Source organism: Triturus cristatus, chromosome 7 (genome assembly GCF_964204655.1).
Source record: "Triturus cristatus chromosome 7, aTriCri1.1, whole genome shotgun sequence".
Taxonomy (NCBI): domain Eukaryota; kingdom Metazoa; phylum Chordata; class Amphibia; order Caudata; family Salamandridae; genus Triturus; species Triturus cristatus.
The window spans coordinates 444,300,021-444,327,829 of NC_140590.1; the positions used below are offsets into that span (position 1 = coordinate 444,300,021).

At 45.5% G+C, this 27,809-nt stretch overlaps 1 protein-coding gene across 2 annotated transcripts in view; it reads left to right on the forward strand.

Moving 5' to 3' along the window:
* ELAC2 (elaC ribonuclease Z 2) overlaps window positions 1-27,809 on the forward strand; it is a 331,642-nt gene that overhangs the window by 152,663 nt on the left and 151,170 nt on the right. For both annotated transcript variants that reach the window (XM_085616773.1, XM_085616774.1), the window contains 2 exons: window positions 3,516-3,612; window positions 13,159-13,297. In XM_085616773.1, coding sequence (XP_085472899.1) covers window positions 3,516-3,612; window positions 13,159-13,297 — 236 coding nt within the window. The remainder of the gene's footprint in view (window positions 1-3,515; window positions 3,613-13,158; window positions 13,298-27,809) is intronic.

The following is a 27,809-nucleotide window of genomic DNA, read 5'->3' on the forward strand; positions in this document are numbered from 1 at the left end:
GAGTCCGACGTCACCCACTCACCTGGTCGAGGTGACTTCAGCCGGTACCCTCCTGGTACCCACACGATCGCTGGCTAGCGGTTGAGAACTGAGTCCCCTCTGCTTTCAGGTTTTCCTTCACCACCGATCCAGGCTTGGATCGCTCTGAACATCGTCACTGGTCGCCTGCCAGCAACTTCTTCTTTCAGGCTCCTGAGACTACACGAGGACTCCCGACATCTTGACGAACTTCACGCAGCCGCAGCCTCCGGGCTAGGTAACTCGAGCATCTCGGTGCTCCATCGCAGGTTCGCTCTACAAGTGTCCAGTTCCTTTTTCGTTTAGTCCCACTGATCGGATCACTCCGGAATCAGTATCTCCAGACTCTAACCATTCGCATTTCACTGTTAGTGTAGATGGTTTCTCGTGCCCCTCGGGCATTTGTGTAAATTGTGCAACTGAAGTATTTTCCTAAGAGTTTTGTCGTGTGCTTAGCTCCCTGACTCATAAAGAGCCAGGGTAGTCTTGTTATAAATAAATATCCTTTTATTTTCATAACAACTTGTGTGGTGTCCTTTCACTTGGTGTTCAAGGGGTATATGTGATGGTAAACAGCTGGCTTAACACGCCCTCTAGAGTTTAGCCTAAAGACTGCTCGTATCCACGCTACTAGGATAGCTGGTCTAAAAGGTTGACTTACAACCAATCATCAATAAGGGTCGTTTGGAATGATACACAGTGATCACTAGAATAGTGAGCACTACATATCAGGCCAACTTCTCACAGCCGGTTCATGTCTTCCTTTACCTAGACGACTGGCTGATAAAAGCCAGATCACAACAAAGCTGCCTACATCACACTCAAAGGACAGTCCAACTGCTTCACTACTTGGGGTTCACTGTAAACCTCACCAAGTCTCCCCTCCAACCATCCAACACAAGTGCATCTAGGAGCCACAGTAGACACTCGCAAAGCTCTAGCGTACCCCAACCCAGTCAGGATTCGCAACAAGCAAGCTCTAATATCACGGTTTCAGCCTCAACACTCATTACCACCCCGAGTGTTTATGAAGTTGATCAGAATAATGGATTCTTGCATTTTAATCATTCCCTATTCAAGACTTCAAATGCGTCCCCGACAGGAATGCTTAGCACGTCTGTAAAACCAGGCTCAAGATCAGTTATCAGATCTGGTGTTGATACATGGCCGTACTCCTCGCTCTCTGCAGTGGTGGAACATGCAAAACCTTTCCAAGTGGCGGCCATCTCTTGATCCGGTTTCACAGATAGTGCTAACAGTAGACGCATCCCTCACTGGTTGGGGAGCACATCTGGGAAAACATACCATGCAGGGCATGTGGACTCCGCAACAAAAACAACTTCACATAAGCCATCTTGAACTTCTAGCAATTTTTCTAGCATTGGAAGCTTTTCAACTTCATCCAGTAGGCAAAGCTGTCCTGGTTCGCACAGACATGATGGCGATGTACTTCATGCAAAAACAGGGGGGCAGGACTCTCTCCAGCTCTCACAGCTAGCAGAGAGCAGCTGGAGATGGGCCATACCTCAAAAAATAATCTCCTTGCAGAACATCTTCCAGGAGTAGACCACCAAGTTGCAGATCTGCTGTTGTCAACGACAGCAGATACACGAATGGGAACTTCACCCTAAAGTTCTCCTCCCATTCCTCCAAATGTGGGGCTTCCCAGAGATAGATCTGTTCGCCACCCACCTAAACGCAAAATGCCCAAATTTCGCATCCAGGCATCCACACCCATTGTCGAAAGGCAATGCACTATGGATGAATTGGTCAGGGATATTTGCTTAAGCTTTTCCACCTCCCCCACTCATTCCGTTAGTGGTTCGGAAACTCAAACGGCACTACTTGACGCTTATCCTAGTTGCTCCCACATGGGCCCGACAACCCTGGACCACAATTCTTATGGAGCTATCAGTAACTCCCCACCAAAAACTACAATTTTTAGGAAAACCAAACCACTCTTTGTTGATTTTGCTCCACCACCTAAAGGCAATCCCATATCAAAATCTGGCATTGCAAGGTGGATAGTTTAGTGCATTTTAATATACTACATCAAAGCTAAACTCACATTAACAATCCCCCCTAGAGGGCACTCTATGCGCAAATTGGGGGCTTCTATGGCATTCTTAGGAAACATACCCATAAATGTCATTGCACACATTGACAAAACGTTATTGTGTCAATCAATCACTCACATAATTTGTAGAGCTCACTACATACCCTGTAGGGTTTCATGGCGTTGGGAGGGGGGGGGGGGGGGTAGGGTGCTATTATTGGTCGAAGAGCCAGGTTTTGAGTTGTCTCCTGAAGGTCAGCAGGTCTTCGGTTTGTCGCAGGTCGAGGGGGAGGGTGTTCCAGGTCTTGGCGGCACGATGGGAGAGGGACCTGCCTCCGGAAGTGGTTCTCCGGATGCGTGGGACCGTGGCCAGGGCATGGTCAGCGGAGATTCCTGTTGGGTACGTAGAAGGAGAGTCGACTGTTGAGATAGGCTGTGCCGGTTTTGTGGAGTGCTTTGTGTGCGTGGATCAGGAGCTTGAAGTAGATTCTTTTGTCGACGGGGAGCCAGTGCAGGTTCCTCAGGTGGGGGGGTGATGTGGTCGCGGCGCGGGACGTCGAGGATCAGGCGTGCGGAGGCATTCTGGATTCTCTGTAGTCTGCTGATGAGCTTGGACGGGGCTCCGGCGTAGAGGGTGTTTCCGTAGTTGAGTCTGCTGCTCACTAGGGCCTGGGTGACTGTTTTCCTCGTGTTGGTCGGAATCCATCTGTAGATCATGCGGAGGGTGTTGAAACAGGTGGAGGAGACTGCGTTGACTTGTTTGTTCATGGAGAGTTTTGAGTCGAGGATGATTGTGTGGATGTGTTAGCAAAACAAGCTAGTGTGGGCCAGGCAGTTTTACGAACACTATTTCAAACCACTGCAAAAGCTACATGTTAGCCACTGTTTCAGAAAGAACTGCTTTATAGTCTATGCTAAAGCATCTGATCTACAGCTCATATGCCTCTAATGAAAAATGCTACTTACCCAGTATGCATCTGTTCTTGGCTTATAGTGATGTATTGTCATTTGCACCCACCCGCCTCCCCAGGTAACTTTACCTGTTGCAGTAATATCTTACTTAGATAAAATTTACATGGACAACTCCCTTTATTACTTTACTAACTCCATTATCACCCTTTATGGCAAAACAAGCTAAGGATGGAGTTGCTGCTCATGCGCACTATCACCGAAATGAGGAGTCTTCTACCTCATGACTACAAGACTTCTTCGAACAAAAACAAAGTGCAAACATCCGGACCCAACACCAGATGGCGATCTATGCTAAAGCATATGACTTTGCAGCTCTATATGCCAAGAACAGATGCATACTGGTTAAGCAGCATTTCCCTTCTTAAGTTAGACCTACGGGCATTTTAAATGTTTTTTTTTTTTGTTAGTTTTTTTTTCTTCAGTTCAGATTTTTTTATCGTGTTGGATTAATATGTTTCCTTTGTTTCAGGAAAATATGACCAGTATCCAGAAACTGTTTTCTTGGGAACCGGATCAGCAATCCCAATGAAGATCAGAAATGTTAGTTCCACTCTTATAAATATCAGGTAGGAAATACTTTAGTAGTCTTATCTTAATCTACATATGTTTGTGTTCTGGTAATGATTTAACTATCTAATAGCCCTTGGACAAGCTATGTCTTCCTAATTTTAATAATTGAGTGTATTATTTAGGAGGTAGTTTTTCGGTCACCTCTGTCTGCTGAAGCTTTCTATGCCTTACTTTTCTTTACCTTCCATTGCCTGTAGAAACGTGTTGTCTGTCATAGGATCTTCTGTAATATTCATAAAGACTGAATAATTTGGACTGTGCACAAATTCACTGAACGTTTTTGAAATGGACAAAAAAGTCCAAACTAATCAAACGATACATATCTTTGTAAATGAAACATTTCCTTTCTATTAGTCACCTTTCAAAACAAAGTTAATGAAGATAAGAACCCTTAACATTTTCTAAAAGATTCAAAACACAGGGTCCGATTTATTTTTGGGTGTACGGTCTGTGGGTCCGCCTTTGAGGATGGAGTAAATTACTCCGTCCTATGGTTGAGAGGCAGCCCACCTAATTTATAAATGACCACCAAGCATGCAGTCGTTTATAAAGGCATTTCCAGTAACCGCCGTCATGGCGGTTCCTGAGAATGCATTTTACGGTTTGCTACAGGGCTGCATCAGAAGGCTGCAGCCCTTGCAGCAAATATTATTTTTTTCTTTTCAAAAAGAAAACCCAGAAACTGGATTTTCTTTTTGAAAGAAAAAGGTAATGCTTTCCTCGACATGCGAGGCTTCTCCCATTGTGGGGGTCGCAATATAATTGTTTTTATCTGCCCGTAAGGTACAGTAAAAAATTACTACATCCGCCCATCTAAATTGGGTGGGCAGACATTTAGCCATATCTTAGATGGCCTTTAATACTCAGACAATGGCTGCAAATAAGTGGTCCCATTACTCTTAGTTGAGGCAGTTTCATATTCTAGAGCACATTCTGTGCTGCTTAAAACGTTCATATGGTTAGCCGCAATATCCTGCCCACTGGCTACACTTTTAGACACTGTCCTGGGACCAGTAGGGAATCTTTGCGTATGAGTGTGCTTCTCGCACGATGCTTCACATTTTAAAATTTGCACTTCATTTAACACATTTCCCGTAGTTGTAAGTGTGCTCCATTGATTGCCTTCTTCAATCACTGGTCTGGCTTGCCTATCACAGGTAGTGTGTTCTAGCGCTCCCATTATCTTCTCCTCCCTGTGTGAGAGTTTTCTACCCTCACTGGTCTGTTATCCACCCTGCTGATCTTTCAGCGGTTTTTCTTTAATGGTTTTTAACTTTTTTTTTTTTTACAGCTGTTGCTTGTGTGACTGCTTGAGGGTTTGGCTCTTTCTCTGTGATTTTGGGGATTATCCTAATCTCACAAGATAAGCACTATGATTGAAGCAGTGATTTATACCATGCACATGGGGGACCAAGAGTGTTGGGATCCAGCTGGTTTGGGTTTGCTGGAGCTGTACCTCTGCACATTGTCCGCTTACAATCTTTAATTGAACTAATAACTTCTGTATTTCTGCAAGCTTGGTGACCACTTTTGAACCGGTTCTTATCTCACTTGAGAATGCATTATTCTTGTGAGATTCTGTCATTGCACCCTAAATTACTTTCATGCAAGAGTCAATCATTGGTATACTAGGTGACATTTCATTAAGAATTTGTGTTTGGTCGTCCAATTTCATACTGTGCGCTGTTAAAAATATTCATCATAAGAGCCCGATGTGCATAAAGGCAAGAATTAGTTGCTCTGTATATGGCTCAAGCGGAGGAGAGTCTACAGCCTCAGCGCCCATAAGCTTTGATGACTGATAGTCCATGGGCGCTGGTTTCGTGGTACTATGAGGTAAAACTGTTGTAGTCTGGCGCTCCATGTTATGCATCTACTAGACCCAGGACGTCATCATCCAGCTCAAACGAGATATCGGACCCCGCTGCTAACAGAAGTGACGAGTTTGGTAAAACTAGCACAAGGGGTAGATAGGCCGTGTCTACTGTTTTCAATTGTCCCATTCTTTACAGAGGGACTGATACAGGGTCTGGTTGCTGACACCTGACTATTACTTTCCCCAGCATTATATTATTTGTAAATGCCCACTATGGTTATGATTTGATGCTTACCAAATGCACTTTACGTAAAGGATGAAGAGAGACCTTCCTCAGATTCCAGGACCTCCATACGGGTACAACCTCCGCTGGCATTTTCCAGCCTTGTTACTAGACTCTTGGAGGGAAGAAATGGCCCACTGATGCTGGCACTCGTGTCCTGACTGTCTTTATTTTTATGGTCCAATGAGGGCGACCCCATGTTTATCTTTACTAATGGCTTCTCAGTGTTCAAAGCACTGGTAAAATAGTTACTGATTTTGTTTAATGTGGAAGCACTGGGCGCTACTAGCTTCTCTGACACCTTTGGTAAAGAGCTTGTTTTCACCCTAGGTGAGTCCAAGTCAGCTAGTGGTAGTACACAGGAAGATGATTGGACAGGCAATTCCCCAGTACCTGCGACTGCAGAAAATGCTTTATTTGTGGGTTTGTGGGTTTCACATGTTTCCTCGATGGCCAATAAGAGCTCAGCATCTTCTACTACCATTACTTCTGCTACTTATTTTGTGACTAACACCGTGTGGGGGTGAGTTCGCCCAGGCCGCAAGCCACACCCTAACCTGGTTGTACTGCTCCCATGAGCCTAGGGCTCAAACGACTGTAACAGGAACTAGGCCCGCTATGCCCACTCTGCTTTAGTTCCAGCTGCTTCTACAGCAGTCTCCCTCTTCTTGCTGCCTGCTTGCCGCCTCTCTGCACCAGAGTTTCGGCCTTTCAGTCCCCTCCGCGCTGCTTGCCACTGTTGGCTCACTGGCTGATAACTGCGGCCACTGGAGTGCTGCTGTCCGCTGTAAACCTTTGCATTCTCTCAATGCTGCTGCTCACCATCCTCTCCTAGAGTATTTTTTAGATGAGCAACGAATGTGACTGTGAGGGCTCTGCCTAGTACTTGCTGCCTGGTTCCTACCGCCTCCCATAGCCTATGCAGCTTCACACAGCTTTTGCACTGCTCTTGGCTAGCACTTGGTCATCGCTTTGGCTGTCTCACCTCTTGCTACTTTGTGGCCACGATGCTGCAGGGCCAGTGGTGCTTTTAGTGCCCTCCCCAATTCTTCCTCAGAAAAGGCTCAAAATGTGGCTGCAGAGGGTAGAAGGGCTGCAAGGAGCCCAGGGGGTAATCCGCCACCTGAAATCCTGACTAGGGCAGAGGGAGTAAGCCAATTCAGCATAAAGGCTGCGTAATCCAGCGCGTGGCAAGCCGTGACCATTGGCTCTACCTCTCTAGCAGCGTCCTGCAGCATCTGTCAGCATTGTAACTCTCATGCGATGAAACGAAGAGGGTTTTCAGGATGAGAGGGTTCTGATCACCAAAAGGCAAATAAACACTTTATCAGAGACACATAATTGACTAGCCAGCATCAACAACTGGGCGCATGTATTGCGCAGCCCGCAGAGCTACGTTTAAATACAGATGGATAGTCTCTTGTCTTTTATCCTGTCAAAAAGTAAGTAAAGCCTTTGCTGTATAAGCCAACAGCTCATTCCACCAGAGGTATATCTGTGACAGCTACTTTGCTGAGGAATATTTCCATTGTGGTAATCTGTAAGGCAGCCACATGGAGGTCTGTCCACACCTTTGAGACACTATTGTCTCTATTCAAATGCTAGAACAGAATCTCAAGTTGACAAGCTTCCTTAGAAATCTCTTTGCTTTGTGTCTTCTGTTGAATATCTTTTTCCTCTTCCACTGCCTTTTTAGGTCTCGCCTGATCCAGCGCATTCACTGCTCTGGCGAGACTGGCTTTTTGTGTGGCCTAGAGCGTGCAGTTACGCGCACAGGCGCCATCTTGCTTTCCTCTCACTTGGGAGAGCAGACCGCCCTGAGAAGCCCCGGTGTTGCACGCATTCAGTTATGTTTTTCCGAAATCTGCACCTTGGTTTCTGCCTGGCAGGCTCCAAACCATGCGTTTCTGGTAGTACGAATTCCGTGTTTACTGTGCAGTTATATGGATAGTCCTTGGGAATAGTTCAGATGATCCCCACCCTCCAAACGTCAAAATTGTTGTATTAATTTACACATAAATTAAAATTAAAAAAAGGCGATCCTTTAGCTTTCACTTACATTATACAATGTGTGTACATTAAATTCAGGTACTTAGTTTTACAGTTGTGGTGCACTCTGTGAGAAGTTGGCCTGATATATGATGTCACTAGTTCTAGTGTACACCTTGTATCAGTCCAAACAACCCTTATGGTGATTGGTTGTAAAGTCAACCTTAAAGACCAGCTATCCTAGTGGTAGCATGGACAAGAGCAGTCTTAGGCTAAACTCTGTATGGCATGTGAAGCCAGCTGTTATACCACTACAATCCCTTGAACACCAAATGAAAGGACACCACACCAGATATATATATAAAATTAGAATGTATTTATTCTAACATATACCCTCAGCACTCTTTATGAGTTCAGAGGTCTAAGCACAACAATTTCTTAAGTAGCATACGTTAAGTTACACAGGGAAAATACAGTTAGGCCCAGGGGCCACGCAAACCATATACTAAGAGTGGTATAAGTACCACGTCATGAACCGGTAGTAGGCCTAGGGCCTAGGGAATCGCTGGGGCTACACTACCCTATCAATAGTTAGGAAGTGGGAGGCCCACGGGAAGCGTGTGCAGTGTGGAAACACACACACGGGTCACATTAAAGTCAATGGGAATGTAGTAATTAGAAATAGGAAGTATAAGGACACTTCCGAAGTAACTAGGAGGAAGCAACTAGAGACTTAGACACTTGGATAGTCAATATCCACTGGAGCACCGGAGTACCCGCGTTACCTCACCCACAGGAGACTGGTGCATAGGTGTGAAGATGTGTCGGGTGTCGGCGCTGAATCCTATGGATGCCTGAAGAACAGATGCTGGCAGGCGGCCAGGGGGAAGATGTCCGGTGGATCCAAGGGTGGATCTTGAAGGGAGAACACCTGCAAGCATAGGGGACAAAGTCTGGGTCACTAGCCAGTGACCGTGTGGAACCAGGAAGGAACCAGGCGATGTCGTGCAGAACAAGGATCTTGCTGCTGGCGGAGGTGACGTCCCGATCGGAGTCAACAAGCCTTGGCAAAGGCAACCCACGCGGAATGGGAAATTCGCTTCAGGTGCAGACCAGGAAGGTCTGAGGTGCTTCTCTTTCACAGGGAAGCAAGGTCCAGTCTGGAGGAGCCAAACCAGCGGTGGAAAGTCAAGGGTTCGTCGTCACTGAGGCTACTAGCCAACGGGCAAGCAACCGGACAGACGTGTCGAGCAGGAAAATGCAGAAGGGCCCCACGCAGAACTTGTGAAGGGCTGATCTTCGGTGCAGAGGGTGCTCGGGGTTGGGGCTTCTCAATCCCCAGAGCACAACTTTGAGGATGCCTCAGAAGCTGCGCTGGAAGCTACTCGCCAATTTTCCCAGGTAGCCGGTCCCATGTCTCTCGTCGCCTCCACGGATCTCAGCTTGGCTGTGGATGTGGATCAGAGAAGTCTGGAGGTCAAGGCGCTGGTCGAGCTCTGCAGTCGGTTCCTCGTAGAACTTGGGCAAAGCAAACGGCAGGTCGCTTGTTGGTGCCTGTTTGCACAGGGTGGCCACTCCTTGGCCACAAGGGAGATTCTTCAGTCTTCTTGTTGAATGTCGAAGGTCCAAAGTTTCGTGTCTTGTTTCAGTTCAGGATAATCCAAAGTCCTAGGGACTCAGCTCCCTCTCTTATACTAATCTGGGGGTCTGGGTTACCTGCTAGGTCCCTCCTATGGGTGGGACCAGGGAGGGGGGTGGTTACACCCCCTTCCCTATGTCCAGTTTCGCGCCAGGACTGGGGCTGAAGTGCCCCAGCACCGGTTTGAACCGGACTATGCATGGGACACCTTGTGTGCCCCAGGCAGTGTCTCGTTTCGTTCATCCCTCCCTGCCCCAATACACTAAGCCCTGTCTAGGGTGGTGCTAGCACCTCCCAAAGCAGGAAACCTATTGTCCAAGCCTCCCTCGCTGGAAGGACTCCCAACAGCAGGAGGTTAGACTTGTGTCTGTGGCAGCAGCATCCATTTTGTGATGCTGGGGCTCTGGTTAACTTTAACCGGGTAGTAGGTCTTCAACATGTCTTCTCCCTCTAGAAGGGGGAATACTATCCTCATCGCCAGAAATGGTGTGGGGGTAGTATTCCAAAGTGTTAGACACCTTACACGACATGTTTTGATAAAGCCAAACCATAGTTACCATAACCGCGAGGATTATAAGGCACTTTAAGAGTATATGGTAGGCGGTATCATAGAACAGCTATAAGGACATGGTTCCGAAAGCTGCAGACAGGCTCAGCTTATGCTAGAGCACCAGCTCACATGTTACCAAGCACTCTGCCTTCAGGATTGTTCAGGCCTGCCATAGGAGTGGTTGAAAGGTACCCATGTGTCTATATACAAGTCAGGTATAGGGATACTATACCTAAGCAAGGGGTGATTACACGACCTTGCCCCAGCTGAGTGATCAGCCAGTTGTCATGATGGGAGGCCAGCCAGGGGTGGCATAATACATGCTGCAGCCCCTGGTAGGCCTAGGGTACACCCATGCCCTGGGTACCTAAGGTACACTGTACAGGGCCCTATTGGGTGATCCTTACCAGTTGGGTTATGTACCTAAAGTACATAGTATGAATTCAGAGAGAGAACAGCTGGGCTGTGGGTCTGATTAGCAGGCCCACAGCCACATCCAAGTCGAAAACCAGTGAAGCAAAAGCAAAAAGTGGGGGTGACCATAGGAAGCAGACCCTACTCTCCTACACACTCACTAATTTGTAAATGCTTATCCTAAGAGCATTGCATCAGTCCTCACCTCTGACGCTCTCTCCCCTATGCAAGTGGTTTCTTATTTTGTATTTCGCTCTTTGGTCATCACTCGTGTTTCTTGCCCTGAACTGCGCTCTCGGGGCAGCAGTAGGTGTGGCGGTATCGCAACGTCACATTTACTATTCTGACAAGTCCTAGAAATATTTGTGGAAAGAACAACTTTACCCAAAATTCTCCAGGAGGCTTGTTTACTGCTTTGACTCCAGTCCTGGATTATTTTGGAGAAAGATACATTTCCTAAGTATTTTAAAAAGTAGCAATTTTGAATTGCATAAAATGGTACCTTTAAAGCACAGCTCGAGGCAAAAAACGAGAAATACCTCGCTCTTGCCAGTGGACCTCCACCTGGTATGCTCGTTCGGGGAAAATATTACCCTGCTAGCAGGTGCTATTTATTCTTATTATCCTTTGCCTTTACAGTTAGTGTGTTCAGATGACTTCTTTTCATTGTGGCACACACTGTTTTCAGTTATCTGATAATATTGTGCTCTGTTTTTTTAATAAGTTGATTAAATGGAAGCGAATCGCGACTACAACTCCCAGAATGCACTCATTTGTGAAATGGAATCCCAGAACTGGTAACACGGTGTTTTCGTGAATTGGAGTCATCTGCCAACCAAGTGCTTGCACAGATACATACTGGACAATGGTTTTAGGATTAATTATTCTATGTTACCAAGCACACAGGGATATTATTTTGTATATATAATGCAGCCAAACATATGTAATGTAAGGCAAAGGAACATGATATGGGATATGCAAGTTTAAATGTTGAAACTCCATGAGTAATGTTGAATGCAAAAGGCAATAAATAATGTTTAAAACAAATAATAATCTGCCAATCATAAGCATGGTGATAATTTCATATTAAGAAGTACTTGCCAGTAAAACACTGAAAGCTCAAACACATTTAAAAGCAAGCCCTTGCCAAGTAAATTTGTCTTGTATAGTGAACCTGGTTTCTTTACTTAGAATAGTACTTGGGTTTAATCCCTAAATGGATCTCTTTCGCCCAGTGCCACCTGCCCACACAGTTTATACAAACCATCCTCCGTATTACTAAGGACCGCTTTATACAACGGAGCCCAGGGGTTTGTAATTTAATAAAAGATCTACTTGTCCATAGTGCAGGTTGCTTCATAAACCTATTTGCCCTGTAACAAAATCCACTTTTCCCTTTGGACAGTGGGTTTGGCGCAGTGGGTTTGGCGCAGTGGGTACGCTTGCTAATTCACCCTCATTTAGCGTGTCTCCCTGTTTTCATTGCTATCCACCATCTTTAACAAGCATTTGCAATGCAATAGGTCTCGCAGTTGCGAGATTTTGAGCTCAGCATTGTAAATGACAATGCCTTTTATTTATGTGTTTAAAAAACCTGCAATAGTGAAAGGCATTGTCATTTACAATACCAATAGGTCAAAGTTTCTAAAATGCGAGACCTATTGCATTGTAAATGCTTGTTTAGGGATGAGCTGGCTAGTCTATTCAGATCCCCTGAAGGAGAAGGAAAGGTTTATGACATGCAATCCTAGTCCCTCCTTAGTGGAATTTGCATTGTTATTGTAAGAAACCCTCCATCCTCCCCAGTGGAAGGGATAAAGATAATTAATAGACATTATAGTTTTTAGTAGACTTTGGCTCTATTGCTCTGTAAATAAGGACGGAGGTACTGGACATCTGCTGGGCAATATGAGATACTGGTGGGCTGTGACCCCTTAAAGGTACAGTGTCAGTATTCATACTACTTTAGCTGCTGCCTATGTGTTTTAATTGGCCTATTACTTCATCTCCATTTCCTTAAAAAAAGGGTTGTGAATTATTTCTGGCAATTTTAGTTAGACCTTTTAAAAAGTAAATTAAAGGAATTGGTCTTTATAGCCTTTTTTTATAGGCTGCAAATATTTTAAAGTTATCTCAAAACGTGGCCTTCCTGAAGTAAGGTGAAGATTTACACTTAAACAGACATATTTTGGAGAAGTACTATGTGCTCTCCGCACATGGGAAGGGACTATTCAGTGCTTATGATTTCAATGGGGATTCCCCTGAAGGACAACTAGGATTAGAGGTAGGTAAACTTACCTTGTTTCCTGCCCTACAAAGATGTTGGATTGTGGCGCAAGTGCTTTGTGAGGGGGGGGAAAGTGTGATAATAAGAGTCATTTCAGTTGCTTAGTAATTTCAGGAATGGAGAGCAGATATGTCTTATTGGAGGGCTCTGGAGAGTGAAACATGTAGTTGCCACTGCAGCACCAGGAAAATATATGTATTCGAGAACCTTTTCCTTAGCCTAAAACATTTCTCACAAAACATAGACGACTTCACTGATAAAGTGTATGAATAGTACCTTGGGCCTGATCCAGAGTTTGGCATAAGGGTTATTCTCTCACAACGTGATGGATTTCCCATCCCTCTGATTATAAATACAGTAAAATAGAATTCACTTCTAATAAGGCGGATAGTGTATCCATCACTTTGTGACAGGGTAACCTGTTTGCCCAAATCTAAACCAGGCCCTGCGTTTTAAATTGGTCTATGGCTTCAGAATGGGGAGAAAAGAACAAGCTTGCATATGTAAATTTATTGAATCATTATTTTAGTTTGTTATCTAACTCAAGCATCATTTTCTTGCTAGCCCTTCACAATCTCTACTTTTGGACTGTGGTGAAGGAACGTTTGGCCAACTCTGCCGCCATTATGGGGATAAAGTGGATATGATCCTTTGCAATATATCCGCTGTCTTTCTCTCTCACATACACGCTGATCATCATACAGTGAGTATTAGACAGAAAATGTTCATTGAAACACATTAAATGGTTTAAGTTTATTTTGGGCTATAATTTGTTTTGTATTTCATTCCTGTCACCTTAATATACTTAGTTACTTTAGGACTGATAAAGAACAAAATCGCCATAAATAACCTTTTGGCAATGGGAACTCACACTCTAACAACATCTCACTGCTAGATTTAGATTTGCAAAAGGAAGAGATTCAGATTGTTGAAAGTGTTAGTGACTAGGTAGCAGATCAGAGCTCACAAAGCTGGTTGATTTAATAAAGGAACAGCAGCTTGTATCGAAAGGGAGGGAGCCAACTATCAGAATAATATCACTGAATTATACTATTTTCAATTTTTAAAAACTGTATTCGGAAGCATTACAGCATCCATAAAAGCGAATAACCATGCAAATCAAGCAATAAATAGTTCAAAATTGAATTCAGAAATGCATGAAATTGATAACAAATACAGTACAGGATAACCGCAACATGTTTAGAGAAGCATTGACCTGCGTGCATGTACAGCAGATTTGAAAAAGAAACCAATGTGTAAAATAAATTTTTCATTGTTTAAAAGTAATAAAAATCTAAAAACAGGTCTACAGTGGCCAATATTACAATATTTCTCGTATACCGTGCATAACATTTGCAAAAAAGTCAAATTGACCATCGTTTGACTAGATAGATCGTCACATAGGCAAGGTATAGCTTTGAGATTATGTGCAGACCAAATGGGAAAACAGATCAAAAATGTGACGGCATAATTTCTGAAACAGAATAATTGGGAGCGCTCCCATAGTTTGTGAGCAATTCAGATGCAGTTGTTAGTGCAGTCTGAATCCCATAGGTCAAGATATCTAATCATTGGGTTTGTCTATCTGATCCTTTAACTGCTGTGTCTCCTCGAGTTTATAAAATACGTCAGCCACACTCTTCTTACTTATGCTAACACATGAGAGGGGAGCTGTAAAAACAAAAAAAAAAGATTGCATCCAGTTTCTACAATATTCAGTTTGATGTAGGAAGTGCAAGGAATTTGCAGCCCTCTGTGCAGGGAAAGGCAAACCATAATTATTTATCTGGTTAGCGCAGTCTCTGGGTTCTTCCAGATTGAGAGCCACAACAAAACAGGCCACACCTGGATCAGATCTCCAAGGTAAGATATCCTGAGTTCCTTATGACAAATAAAATGTGCAGCAGACAGGGGCATGGATAAAGTCTTCCTTAGAAATCTGTTTTCTTCCTGTTGTATGACCATGTAGTTGGAGATTCCTCATACCTTGGCACCATACATTGCAATTGGTAGACACTAGGACTTGTATGTTTGTAATAACAAAACAAGGGCTCTACCACCCAAGGGTTGGGGGATACTACTTGGAGGTAGATCCAAGGCAAGGTCTCCAACTGTTAGCTGAAATACAATGTACACAGCCTCGAACCAGATATCCTCATAGGATAGTAGCCAAAACAGCATCTAGAGTGCCATAATAATCATTTACGAGTCCTTCTTTTGGAGGTTCTCTTGAAGTCCGTGAATGTCCATGTTTTTTTTTTCTTTAATTCATAAAACATTGAATATTTATCTTTGTATGTGTGTGGGATCCCAGAACATAAAAAAAAAATACAAGTAAGTTTTCAAGGTGGAGGTGTTGCTACCAGAAAATGTGCCATTAAGAGACAGCATTTCTTCTTAAATATCAATGATCCAGTTAACCAATCTAGAAATACAATTTTATGAGAAATAGAAAGCAAATGCACAACCCAGTAGACTCACTACCTCAAGGATTCGCTGTTAGATTATGTAATGCATTCCACACTATTACTGAAAAGATGTCCATCAAAGTCAATATTCAAATCTACACTGATGCTACTCAGACTTCTATGTTCTGAATGACTTTGCAAATCAAACCTTAAATAGTACCTTTGTGCCTTTGTTACCCATAATTCATTAAGGATAGCTGTTATAAAAAAAAAAAAAAAGAAAAAAAGTAGTTCTCTGTGTTTCATGTCACCAGCTCTCAGAAAAGGAGAACCCATGCATTGGTTTCATAAGTTGGAAGATTTGCATGACTTCTTTTGTATTTCCATACCTCGGTCTGGTAGAACCCCTGAAGTTTATTGAAATTCTGAATAGACAGCAAGCTGCTATTTCAGCCTGTTGTCAAGCCGTCCTGTCTCTTCAAAATGTTTGATAGCGATATTCACCAAAAGGGGCTTTTCCTGTAGCCATACCTAAATGATTGGTTGCTGAGGCTTAACTCTAGTTAAATAGTGCTTTAGGACAAATCCAGGTCTACTTATGGTCACGGTCACATCGTCTTATTTCCATGCTGTTCTTTGGAGCCTTCTGGCAGATCCAGAGGATGTTTTCCTTCATGGAGAAACTATGATCCATACTGTGCAGGTATCCTCATCATCCTCTCCAGTCCATGTCTTGGCCAACCATCAGACAACTGTCCTTTCTTCTAAGCTGGATGGCTTTGTCTTGCAATTTCCTAGTGTTGAATACCAGTTGGTACATGGCACTTGTACAGGAATGTTGAAATTGTCAGTGGCATCTGAAGACTAGATCTTAAGATGACCAAACTCTGATTAACAGATTACCTACCCTTTCTTGTGGTATCACAAGAAGGACATGTTGCGAGGGCTCACTATTGCAACGGCTTTCTGCAGAAAGTGTACTGTGGCGCAGTAATTTTTGGAGAGTTAGGTTTCCAAATGTTTGACCTAAAAAATGTCTCTCAATATTCTTTTTTTATTGGGCTGAAGTTAGTCAATACATGTATGTATGTGTTCGAGGCATGTGGGCTGCTGAATTCATATCTGTGCATAGATCGCCGCCTAGTGTTGGGTCCGGATGTTTGCACGTTGTTGTCCTGGAAGAGTCTTCGAAGTATCCTTGGATAGGTGACTCCTCCCCTGGACTACAGTGCGCATGGGCATCCTCTCCATCCTCAGATTGTTTTTTTCCGCCATTGGGTTCGGATGTGCTATCTTAGCTCAAGTTAGGAAAAAATTTTGTCGAGGCCACAAGGCCTTTAGTTCGCGTCGGTACTGTTTATCGATCGGTTTTCGATACTCTCTGTTAGTTTACTAACTTTCAGCACCGACTTTGTTCGCATTTACCTGTCCATCAACTACTTCGACGATGGAATCGAGGACGCCATTCAAAAGGTGTCCGGTATGTAATGCGAAGTACCCACACATCGACGTCCATCCGGTGTGCAACAAATGCCTTTCGCCGGACCACGACGAGTCGACATGTATGGCCTGTGCCCGGTTCCGTTCAAAGAAGACTCTGCGGAATCGTCGAGCGGCGCGGCTCGAAGCGCAGCACGCGGCACCGGCCCCAGCTGACATCTTCGACGACGCGGACGACGTCGAAGAAGTAGAAGTCTTACCCTCCAGTCCCGTTTCCGACCAAGAACCCGGATCGGACGAGGCCGACGAGTCACTCTTCCACAGAGGTGAAGACGACACCGAGGTAGGAGACGACGAGGAGGCCTTAGGGGCCGAAGAGAGTAGCTCCGATGATGAACAAGGCCTACCTGTTCAAACCGAGGATTCACCAGTGCCACAGACTATGGCTCCGGTCGAGGGATCGCCTTCGGGCCTTACCCGAGACCTATCACGCAGTCCTTCGGCCCCGCCCTCGGGCCCGGCCTCGGACGTTCAGCGGCAGCCATTACCGCTTAAGCCAGCTGGTTTCCCTTCCACGAAACCGAAACCGAAAGCTGCTCAGGTTCCTACGAAACCGAAACTGAAAGTGGCGCTAGTCGGATCGAGGCCTTCAACACCTTCGACGCCGGCGCACCGTGTCGGCACCGACCGCACCAAGGGGGACTTCGGTGCCGAACTCGAGACGGGCGACATAGGAGTCGACAAACGGAAGAAGGCCATCGGCGCCGAAAAACCTGCTCGGTTACCGGCGTCGACGCCACCGACACCGAGGGCCGTCCCGCCTGCTACGCCTCGCAGCACTCCCTCGACGACACCGAAACCTCACGTGTCGAAGACGTCGACGGTGATCTCCGCACCTCGGCTCGATGCACCACGGGCGCAGAAGATATCTGCAGCCGCCTCGACGACCCTGGCGGGGGCCACGACCTCTAAGGCGCCCCGAGTACGGCCTGGCGCAATGCCAGGCTGCAAAACCAAGGCTGCCCTCCAGGACCAGTCGGGTTCGATCGATCCAGCGGTTTCGTCGGTGCCGACCAGCATTACCTTCGGCTTGCCTCCATCCACAATCCCGAAGGCGTTTCAACTCAGGACACAGGCCACCAAAACTGCGGTTACGCCTGTCGAGCCGTCTCCGTCACGCGTCATCGACGCCGACACTGGCAGGATGATTCTCCACGACCGAAGGATAACTTCGGAACCGCCATTGGAACCTTTCAGGATCCCGCTAAAGAGGAAGCTGCCTGTGGACACAGAACCTCTCCTGTATGAACCCTTTCATTCACCCTACCAGGATCCACACCGGGCCTCCCCCACACGCTCCGACACGGATGCATTGGAGGACTACATGGGTGAACAAGTCCCCTACCATGTGGACACGGACCCTGATGACCAGCAGGACCCTGACCAAACTTGGGGCGACCCTGCAGACCCCAGTGCACCTCTTGATGCACAGGACCCACAACTATATGGGGCAAAAACGTCACCCACAGAGGATACTGCGGCGTTCAACGCTCTGATTGAACGGGCGGCGAACAACCATGATGTACAGCTTCACTCTGATATCATCGAAGATGACTTTCTAATGGACACCTTTGCATCCTCAGAAAGACATGTAAAGACTCTGCCAATGTTGAAGGGGGTCCTTAAGCCAGCCACTGACATTTTCAGGGAACCCACCAGGGCACGAGTGATAAACCCCAGGATCGATAAGAAATACAGATCAGCACCTGGGGATCCTACTTACATCAGAGGACAATTACCACTCGACTCCATCGTTGTGGCGAATGCCCGCAAGAGGGCACACTCGCAGACAACGGGTGACGCTCCTCCCCCGGACAAGGAGTCCAAGGTGCTGGAGACCTCCGGCAAGCGAGTTGCCGCACAAGCTGCAAGCATATGGCGCATAGCTAACACTCAAGCGCTCCTCGCTCGCTACGATAGGGCGCACTATGACACAATGGAGCAACTCCTTCAACACCTCCCTGACCCCTACAAAGAAGGTGCAGAAATCCTTATCAGAGAGGGACAGCTACTCACAAATGCTGCCATCAAATGTGCACTAGACGCTGCTGACACGGCTGCCAGGGCCATCAACACTAGCGTCATCCTACGACGTCACGCCTGGCTACGTATCTCAGGATTCAAGCCTGAGGTACAAAACAATATACTTAATCAGCCCGTCAACCCCGACTTTTTGTTCGGGCCTGAGGTTGACGCCACCCTCGCGAAGATAAAAAAGGACACGGACACTGCAAAGTCCATGGGCGCCCTACAAACTCAGTCCTTTCGGAGCGGCTCCTTTCGTCGCCCCGGAAACAAGGGAGCAGGCAGAGGACAGGGGTCACAACAAACATATAACAAGGGTAATACGCAGACCACCTACGATAAGAACACCCGAGGTGGCTATCGTGGCTCCAGTACCAAGGGCAGAGGACGTGGCTACGGCAACACCAGGTCCTCCCCCAAGAACAAGCAGTGACGCCCTCTCCCTTCCTCCCGACCACATAACACCTGTCGGGGGAAGGCTACAACGGTTCCTGTCCACGTGGAACTCCATCACCACGGACAGGTGGGTCAAAGATATTATAAAATACGGTTACTGTCTGGAGTTAACTTCCACTCCACCCACAATACCACCAAGAATCCGTCCTATGTCCTCAGAGCACTTGACGCTCTTACAGCAAGAGGTAGAAAGTATGCTTCTAAAAGGCGCTATCGAGGTCGTACCCGTCCACGAGCGGGGCACGGGGGTTTACTCCCTCTACTTCTTAATTCCAAAAAAGGACGGGTCGCTCAGGCCTATATTAGACCTGAGACCCCTGAACCAGTACATTCTTTCGGAGCACTTTCACATGCTCACTCTACAGCAAGTCCTTCCGCTTCTCCAGCAGGGAGACTTCCTAGCATCACTGGACCTCAAGGATGCGTATTTTCACATACCCATCCACCCCTCACACAAAAAATACCTCAGGTTCACTGTTCAGGGGCAGCACTATCAGTTCAAAGTCCTTCCCTTCGGCGTGACAACAGCGCCCAGGGTTTTCACAAAGTGCCTAGCTACGGTGGCGGCACATTTACGGAGACAGCACATACACGTCTACCCCTACCTAGACGACTGGCTCGTTCAAGCGAGATCAGCCCAGCAATGTGCAAGCCACGTGTCCCGTACCATTCACCTTCTTCACAGTCTGGGATTCTCACTAAATTACCCAAAGTCTCATCTCCAGCCCGCACACGTACAACAGTACCTAGGTGCGACTATAGACACTCTGGCGGCCACAGCTCAGCCAAATTTAGTGAGGATCAACGGCATACAAGCGCTGATCTCCAAGTTCAGACCCAACCACTCGCTTCCAGCGCGAGTGTTTATGCAGTTGATAGGCATGATGGCCTCCTGCATCTTCATAGTCCCGCACGCGAGATTACATATGCGCCCACTTCAGGAGTGCCTAGCACGTCAGTGGAATCAGGCTCAAGGACAGTTGAAAGACCTAGTGTTGGTGAGCGGTCGGGCATACAACTCTCTGCATTGGTGGAATCCACAAAACCTTTGCAAGGGCCGACCGTTCCAAGAGCCTGTTCCACAAATAGTACTGACAGCGGACGCGTCTCTCCAGGGATGGGGAGCTCATGTACTCCACTACACAGTGCAGGGACTATGGACGACACAACAGAAGAAGATGCACATCAACCTTCTGGAACTGATGGCAATCTTCCTGGCCATGAAGGCTTTCAAAGTACATCTGTGCAACAAGGTCGTGTTGATCCGGACGGACAACATGACCGCAATGTACTACATACAGAAGCAGGGAGGGACACACTCTCCACAGTTGTCTCATCTGGCTCAGAGCATGTGGAAGTGGGCCATTCAGAGGAACATGTTCCTCATGGCGGAACACCTCCCCGGCAAGGACAACCAGATGGCGGATCTGCTCAGCAGACACAGCCACCAGATGCACGAGTGGGAGTTACACCCATCGGTACTCCAACCGTACTTCCAGCAGTGGGGTCACCCAGAAATAGACCTATTCGCGACAAGCGAAAACGCAAAATGCCAAAGCTTCGCCGCCAGATTCCCACACCCGCAGTCGCAGGGCAATGCGATATGGATGAACTGGTCCGGCAAATTTGCGTACGCTTTTCCTCCAGCACCGTTGATACCGCTGGTGGCTCGCAAACTCCGACAACACTCCCTGACACTCGTCCTAGTTGCTCCCACGTGGGCACGCCAGCCGTGGTACACCACCTTCCTCGAACTTTCCGTGGTACCGCATCAAAGGCTGCGGATCAAACCCGCGCATTTGACGCAGAACCATGGAGAGGTTCAGCACCCAGATCCGCAACAGCTGAACCTGGCGATCTGGCTCCTGAAGTCCTAGAGTTTGGCTATCTCAATCTGCCACCTGACTGTATGGACATCATCAAGGAGGCCAGGAGACCCACTACAAGAGCTTGCTATGCAGCCAAATGGAAACGGTTCGTCATTTATTGCGGTAATAATGACATTAACCCGCTGGACGCATCCATCCACAACATCATATGTTACCTCTTACACCTATACCGATGCAATCTGGCGTACACCTCTATACGTGTCCATTTGACCGCAATATCAGCCTATCTGCAAACCAGGCAGCACCTCTCTCTCTTCAGAGTGCCTGCCATCAAAGCATTCTTGGAAGGACTCAAACGAGTCATTCCACCTAGTCACCCACCGGCTCCAATGTGGAACCTCAACTTGGTCCTCACACGCCTGATGGGTCCACCCTTTGAACCTCTACACTCATGCGAGATTCAATTCCTTACCTGGAAAGTAGCCTTCCTGGTAGCGATCACTTCCCTAAGAAGAGTTAGTGAACTCCAGGCACTAACCGTTCAAGAGCCATTTATTCAGGTTCACGCCAACAGGGTCGTACTACGTACCAACCCCAAATTCATGCCCAAGGTAATATCGCAGTTCCACATGAACCAGACTATTGAACTGCCCGTTTTCTTCCAAAACCCACAAACTGTTGCAGAGAGGGCATTACATACACTAGATGTACGGAGGGCCCTCATGTACTACATCGACAGGACTAAACCCTTCAGGAAGACAAAACAACTGTTCGTTGCCTTTGCACCACACCACAAAGGTAACGCCATCTCCAAAGCAGGGATAGCCAGATGGATAGTTAAGTGTATTCAAATCTGTTATCAAAAGGCAAAACGCACATTAACTATTCCACCACGAGCCCACTCAACACGCAAGTTGGGGGCTTCCATGGCCTTCCTAGGAAACATTCCCCTGCATGATATATGCAGAGCAGCCACATGGTCCACTACACACACATTTACAAAACACTATTGCGTAGATGTGCAGTCAAAACAGCAGGCAGCTGTAGGACAGGCTGTTCTCAAAACACTTTTTCAGACCGCTGCAGCTGGCACGGGTAGCCGCCGCCAATAGAGGGCACTGCTATGTATTCTATGCACAGATATGAATTCAGCAGCCCACATGCCTCGAACTGAATATGCTACTTACCAGTATGCATCTGTTCTTGGCATGTAGGGCTGCTGACATTCATATCGCCCTCCCTCCTCCCCGGCGCCTGTCGCAGCTGCAGCTCTCAGAATTATTGCAAGCATGGTCATCACTTTCTGTATCTACTCCATCACTGCCACAATGGCGAAAAACAATCTGAGGATGGAGAGGATGCCCATGCGCACTGTAGTCCAGGGGAGGAGTCTCCTATCCAAGGATACTTCGAAGACTCTTCCAGGACAACAACGTGCAAACATCCGGACCCAACACTAGGCGGCGATCTATGCACAGATATGAATGTCAGCAGCCCTACATGCCAAGAACAGATGCATACTGGTAAGTAGCATATTCAATTTGGTAATTATATAAAGTGAAACTAGCCAAGAGGCAAAGAAGAGCATAAAGATAACCAGTGATAGTAGAGGTAGCTGCTTTGTGAACTATGAATGCACCGTGATGTAGTGATCTTTAAAGATGTTCATCTTTAACTCTTTCTAAATTAGAGCAGCAATGGGGCAGTTCTGATGGATATGTTGTCCCAAATCCCAGGTACATAGCTGAAAAATGTCTGCTTCCTTCTGTTTGTTTATTTTTTTAAACACTTCTTGATCTGCAGTCTGATGGTGTCTTGGCTGAGGGTGCGCTGAAAACCACCAGAGATCGTGAGCTTGTCTTCAGGATGAGCATGGGTGCTGGTTGTGATGCCCTTGTAAGTGATGCAGTTTATTCTGAAGGTCATGCATTCTGGCAAACGCATCCAAAGCGTTCCAGAAGCGCTGCTTCTGACTTCAAGCAAGAAATATCTGCATCTCGTAGTAAATCTATGATACTTTGTGAACTAAAAGTGGACATGCTCAGCAGACTGCTAGAACCCTTCCATCTTAAGAGTGGTCAACTCTTTAGCTCTTTGTGGTTGCTATACGTATGCTTTGTTAGGCTCTGTGGAGAAATTTGTCAAATGCATTCCATAGGGAGAAATGGGAGTTTTTGGAGATCATCAAAGATAATCGTTGCTTCTGACAGTGTTATTAATTTGGTGAGTGAACTAGCCTACTTTGAAGGTTACTGCCAAAATATGTCCAGTAGATTTTCCTTTTCATTGTTCTTTAATACTGGAGAAAAAGCACTGGTCAACGAGTGCTTGTGAGTCGGAAATATAAAGGACACTAGGATCTGTTAGAGAAGATGAAGTCCATCGTAGAGGCTTGCCCTTACACTTATAATAGACCACTAGAGGTAATGTTGTAGAAGAGTTGGAGTATTCAGCCAGCTCCTGTGATGACACTGTAAAGAAATGCCCATACTGTACTGCACATTGCTTCGGAGGAAGAAACCTACCAGACAGACACCATCAGGCCAACAGCATAAGGAAACCAATTTCCACCATGGAGACGTAATGTTACACAGGTCACGGTGTGCACATATACTTTAAAATGCAAATATAACTATAGGTCACCTGGATGGAGAGGTGAAGTTGTAAATGTAATATTTATAAAGTGCGGCAAACGCCAAAAGCTGCCGTGGTGCTGCGGGAATAGATTTAGAGATTATCCTGATGCAGAGCGGCAAGAAAATTCAGAGAGAGGGAGCAGATGTATGAAGAGAAGTCCGATTTTTCATAGCTTTCTGAAAAATGAGTTGATGTAGCGAGCAAAGATGAGCAGGGAGAGAGTTCCGAGGTCTGTCTGCTTTCACAGAAAATGTTTGCCTGCTGGCTCCGGACCAGCTGGCTGATTCAAAGTATGATATTTAACATTAAGATGTTCCACAAGACGGTCCTGCACCATTTGAAAAATCCACAACAGCGTGTGTTGGAGCATCCACATCCCAAAACTCAAACAGCTGGGAAGCTGACCTTGGTCAAACAGCCTGAAAAAAGTAACTTGTACGCCACCCAGCAAATAAATGTGCAGTCTGCAACAACGCCATCAGTAATGCAGGATTATAGAAGCCCTTTGGGAGCCCTCTTCCCCCACCAAATGAACCTTCCTGCCAGTCTGCAAACACCTTTGCTACTCCCAGAGGGCAGAAAATGGAAACACGGCAACAGAGAATACCATCTGGTGGACATGAACAGCTCAGGACAATGCAGGTAGTAGTAGGTCTGAACTCTGACTTGAAAAGGAAAAAATTCCCAGTGCCTAAACTGTCCCTTGAGACGCATCATGACACAGCTTGCCAGGCCAAGCTTGAGCACCGGCCACAAGTTTGTGCCCAATGGAATAAATATTTAACTCCTTACTTTGACAACAGTCTTGAAAAACTGAAGAAATCCTCTGCTTAGATCGTCCTATACACTTAGAGGGACTGTAGAGCAAGAGGTATTCTCCTCCTTAACGCCTCCATATTTGGAGAAATCACCATTTAGGGTTGTCTGGCATTCAACAAGCATGACATGACATGAACATCACCATATATTGCACCAAAATGGAAGAAATTATTCCTACACTAAAACAGTCGGTCAATCTTGTTTAAGAAGCGGGAAGGAGATAGTGTGATTGTGATCATGGAGTGTAGAATACTTTAAATCTAGTCGAATACCTTAAATATAATATGTATTGGGGCCCCTTTTGAAGGTGTATACTTACCAAAATGTATTGGTTGCTTTTTTAAGTGAGATCTTAGAAGGTGGTATATCTGGTCTTGCACGAAGTGTAGTCCATTTGTCTGCGGGATTAGTAGCATCCCCAGCATAACTGTGAAGGTTACATACACTGGACCAGAGGAGACCTGTTCACTACAGCCACATCTGTCCAGTGTTTTTGAAAGTCAGTGTAGGTTTGGTCTCCACGACTCGCGTTTTAGGAGTTGCAGCCATATCTTCCATTACAAGAGATACCATCTTCAACTCTGCATTCAGATGCGAGAAAGACTGAGTCACTCAAGTGACTTTGGAAGTTTTGATTTATGACCTTCCGCCAATCAGATATGGTAGAATGACTTTGGCTTACTTACTAAGGGAACAGTCAAGAGCTTAATTTTATTTAAATGCCTTCTTCACCTGCTATGTGAATTATACCTTGTCAGTGATGAAGTGTAGGCATTATGAATATGGCAAAAAGGCTAGATGGTTGTTTGCGACACAGTTCACAAGCAGGAATTCTCATCTATCATAGCTGCAATCATAGACCGGGAGGCACTTTAGACTGTCACCCAATAGACCTTACTAGAACTGCCACCATTTTTACACCATTGTAGGATATCATTCACCGTGACATACAGGTGATGTAAGAATCCTTACAAGATCAGTTGGAGGTGGGGGCTCTCACAATGTGATATCTTGCACGGTTTTGGAGGTGCCCTGGTCCCAACTACAGGATACTATGAGGACTCTATGTGCCTGTAACTTTCAGATCAGAGCTACTCTGATCACGCTGAATGACCTCAACAATAGCTGGTATCATTTCACATTGAAAGAGTTGCATTATATCTCTCTACCACTTGAGAAATTATGTAGTTTATGGAAATGGAGGACTCCATTTTCTCTGTCTGGCTGGGAAATGATGGTTGTGGCAGGACATGGTTTTACAGGCTCAATGACCAGGATGAAATGTTTGATTATTTCTGGGGAAGCTTTTACACACGTCCTAGGACTTACTACATTTTCTTTACTTATGAATTCTGAAGTGGGTGCTGGCTACTGGTCACACCTTGTTTGAAATATTGTCCATAATTAAGATAACGTCCGTGGTCTAGTAACGCAACACTCTCTCAATCTGTCTAGCTCTGCTCGATTTAGATATAAACATTTCTCCCTCCCTTATTTTCAGAATACATCATTTCTCATATCACCTCTGCAGGATATTGACTAACCGACGCTATACTAAGGTCGCAACTATGTATCGTGTTCACTTATGAATGATTTGATCCATGTGTAGAGTCCAGGTGAATCACTCGTCAACAGTCAGTTATTTGTCTCTCCCAATCGAATGATACATGGGTACTCATAGTGAGTGTGATACAGGACCAGTTTGTAACTCCTTCGTTTTACCCTCCTTGACTTCCGTTTCAGCATATTCTAACACACCTGCTAAACAGTTTATAAATGACTTGTATAGGTTTTTATTTATTTTTTTAAATATTAGCCTTGTGATATGTATTTATTATAATGTATGTTGATTAAACATCCTTATTTAAGGAGTTCTCTGCTGCAGGTTTCTGTGCTGTTTTATGAAAAACAATTGTTTAAAAAGAGTTGGAGAGAGTTTGGGTTTGTGTAAGTATTGGTTGATAAATATATTTGCTTGAAAATTTAGGATTAAGTGAATAATTAAAATACTTAATGAAACGTATATACAAGTTGTGAGGTCATTGACACAGAACTGTAACGGGATATAATCCACCATCCCTTTGATGTATTAGCACAACTTGGGTAGAGGTCTGACTACAGTGAGTATCTGAATATTGATAAGTAATATTAAAAGGTGTGGGATCACCAATTTTCAAGAGAATACAACAATTATACACCACTGACTTGAAATACTGGAATCTAGTCTTCAAAATTTTAAAGGCACGCGCGGGGGGGGGGTGTGGTGTGTGTGTGTGTGTGTGTGTGTGTAATATTGTTTCATTGTGTTTTTTGCTGTTCGATCCTAGATGGGGTGTAAAGAATATAGATTGGTCTTCATGAACTTTTGTCATTAATGACATTTGTTAATAACACTAGGCACGGTGTAATCGCATGTGTGGGACTCATTTACAGTGGCCTAGTCTGCCTAAAAGGTATTGATCATGCCTGTCTGTGGCAGACATAATCGGGCGCCCTGCTTGCTGACAGGCACCAGTGACTGACAGGTAGTACTAGTAAGGGCTTAACAAGGACATTAGAGAAAAATATAGAATTATGCTTTACACGTAAAATCTGTATGGCGTGAGAATGTATTTTGCACAGTACATCTGCACTGCTGTTCTTTCCCATGTTGATCTGGGGTAGTCATTGCTGTTGCTCCTGTAATTTCTGAATAGCAATAATGTTTACTGTATCAGTGGCCACTGTGAGTGATTTCACAGTTGTCACTTTTATAGTGCTGGTAGGTAATTTCTACCTGTTCAAAGTAATTGCCACCTGTTCAAGGTGGGATGTCTGGATTGACCTCCTGCTTTCAGGTTGTCAATTTTCCTTGTAAATTTCAATCATGAAAGAAGTGCTAAGAGGCTCCTAATACTATTTAAACTCTGCCTGCAATGACTATATATGATATATGTTAGAATTGGTATTCCTGGTTGGCTGAGGTATGTACCGTGGCCAGGCAGGAACCACCACTCAAGTCTGGGTAAGCCAAGTACTCACTAAAAGGTAGCCTGTCAGTGGAGGAAGCTGGTTCTTTATATCGTAGACCAAAATGAGGTACACTGTATAAAGAGTCTAGCCAACCCTCATTGGTTTATAGAGGCAAAAATGGTGACACTAAATGCTCTTTTGTGGTAGTGTGGACGAGCAGTTTAGGCTTATCAGAGGGCAGTGCTAAGCATTTGTTATATTCAGAGGCAATAAATGAGACACAAACTCTAATCAATCTGAGACCAATTTAGAAAAACAAGTTGGATTTTTATGTACATTTTGATTCCAAGAACTTCATTGTCAAGTAAGTACTTTTTTAAGAATAGATTTTTACAGGTAAGTAAAATATTTACTTAAGTGCGTCATTACGCAGAAAAGGCCCATGTTGCATACAGTTATTTATGGTCGGTTTCTGGGGGGTCTGATTCAGGACTTAGGTTTGTAGGTGTCTAAAGTACCACTGTACCACCAGCCGTTACTTGTAACCTGCCCTGGAGCGTTGGGATGCAGAGGTGCTGGTCCGGTTGGT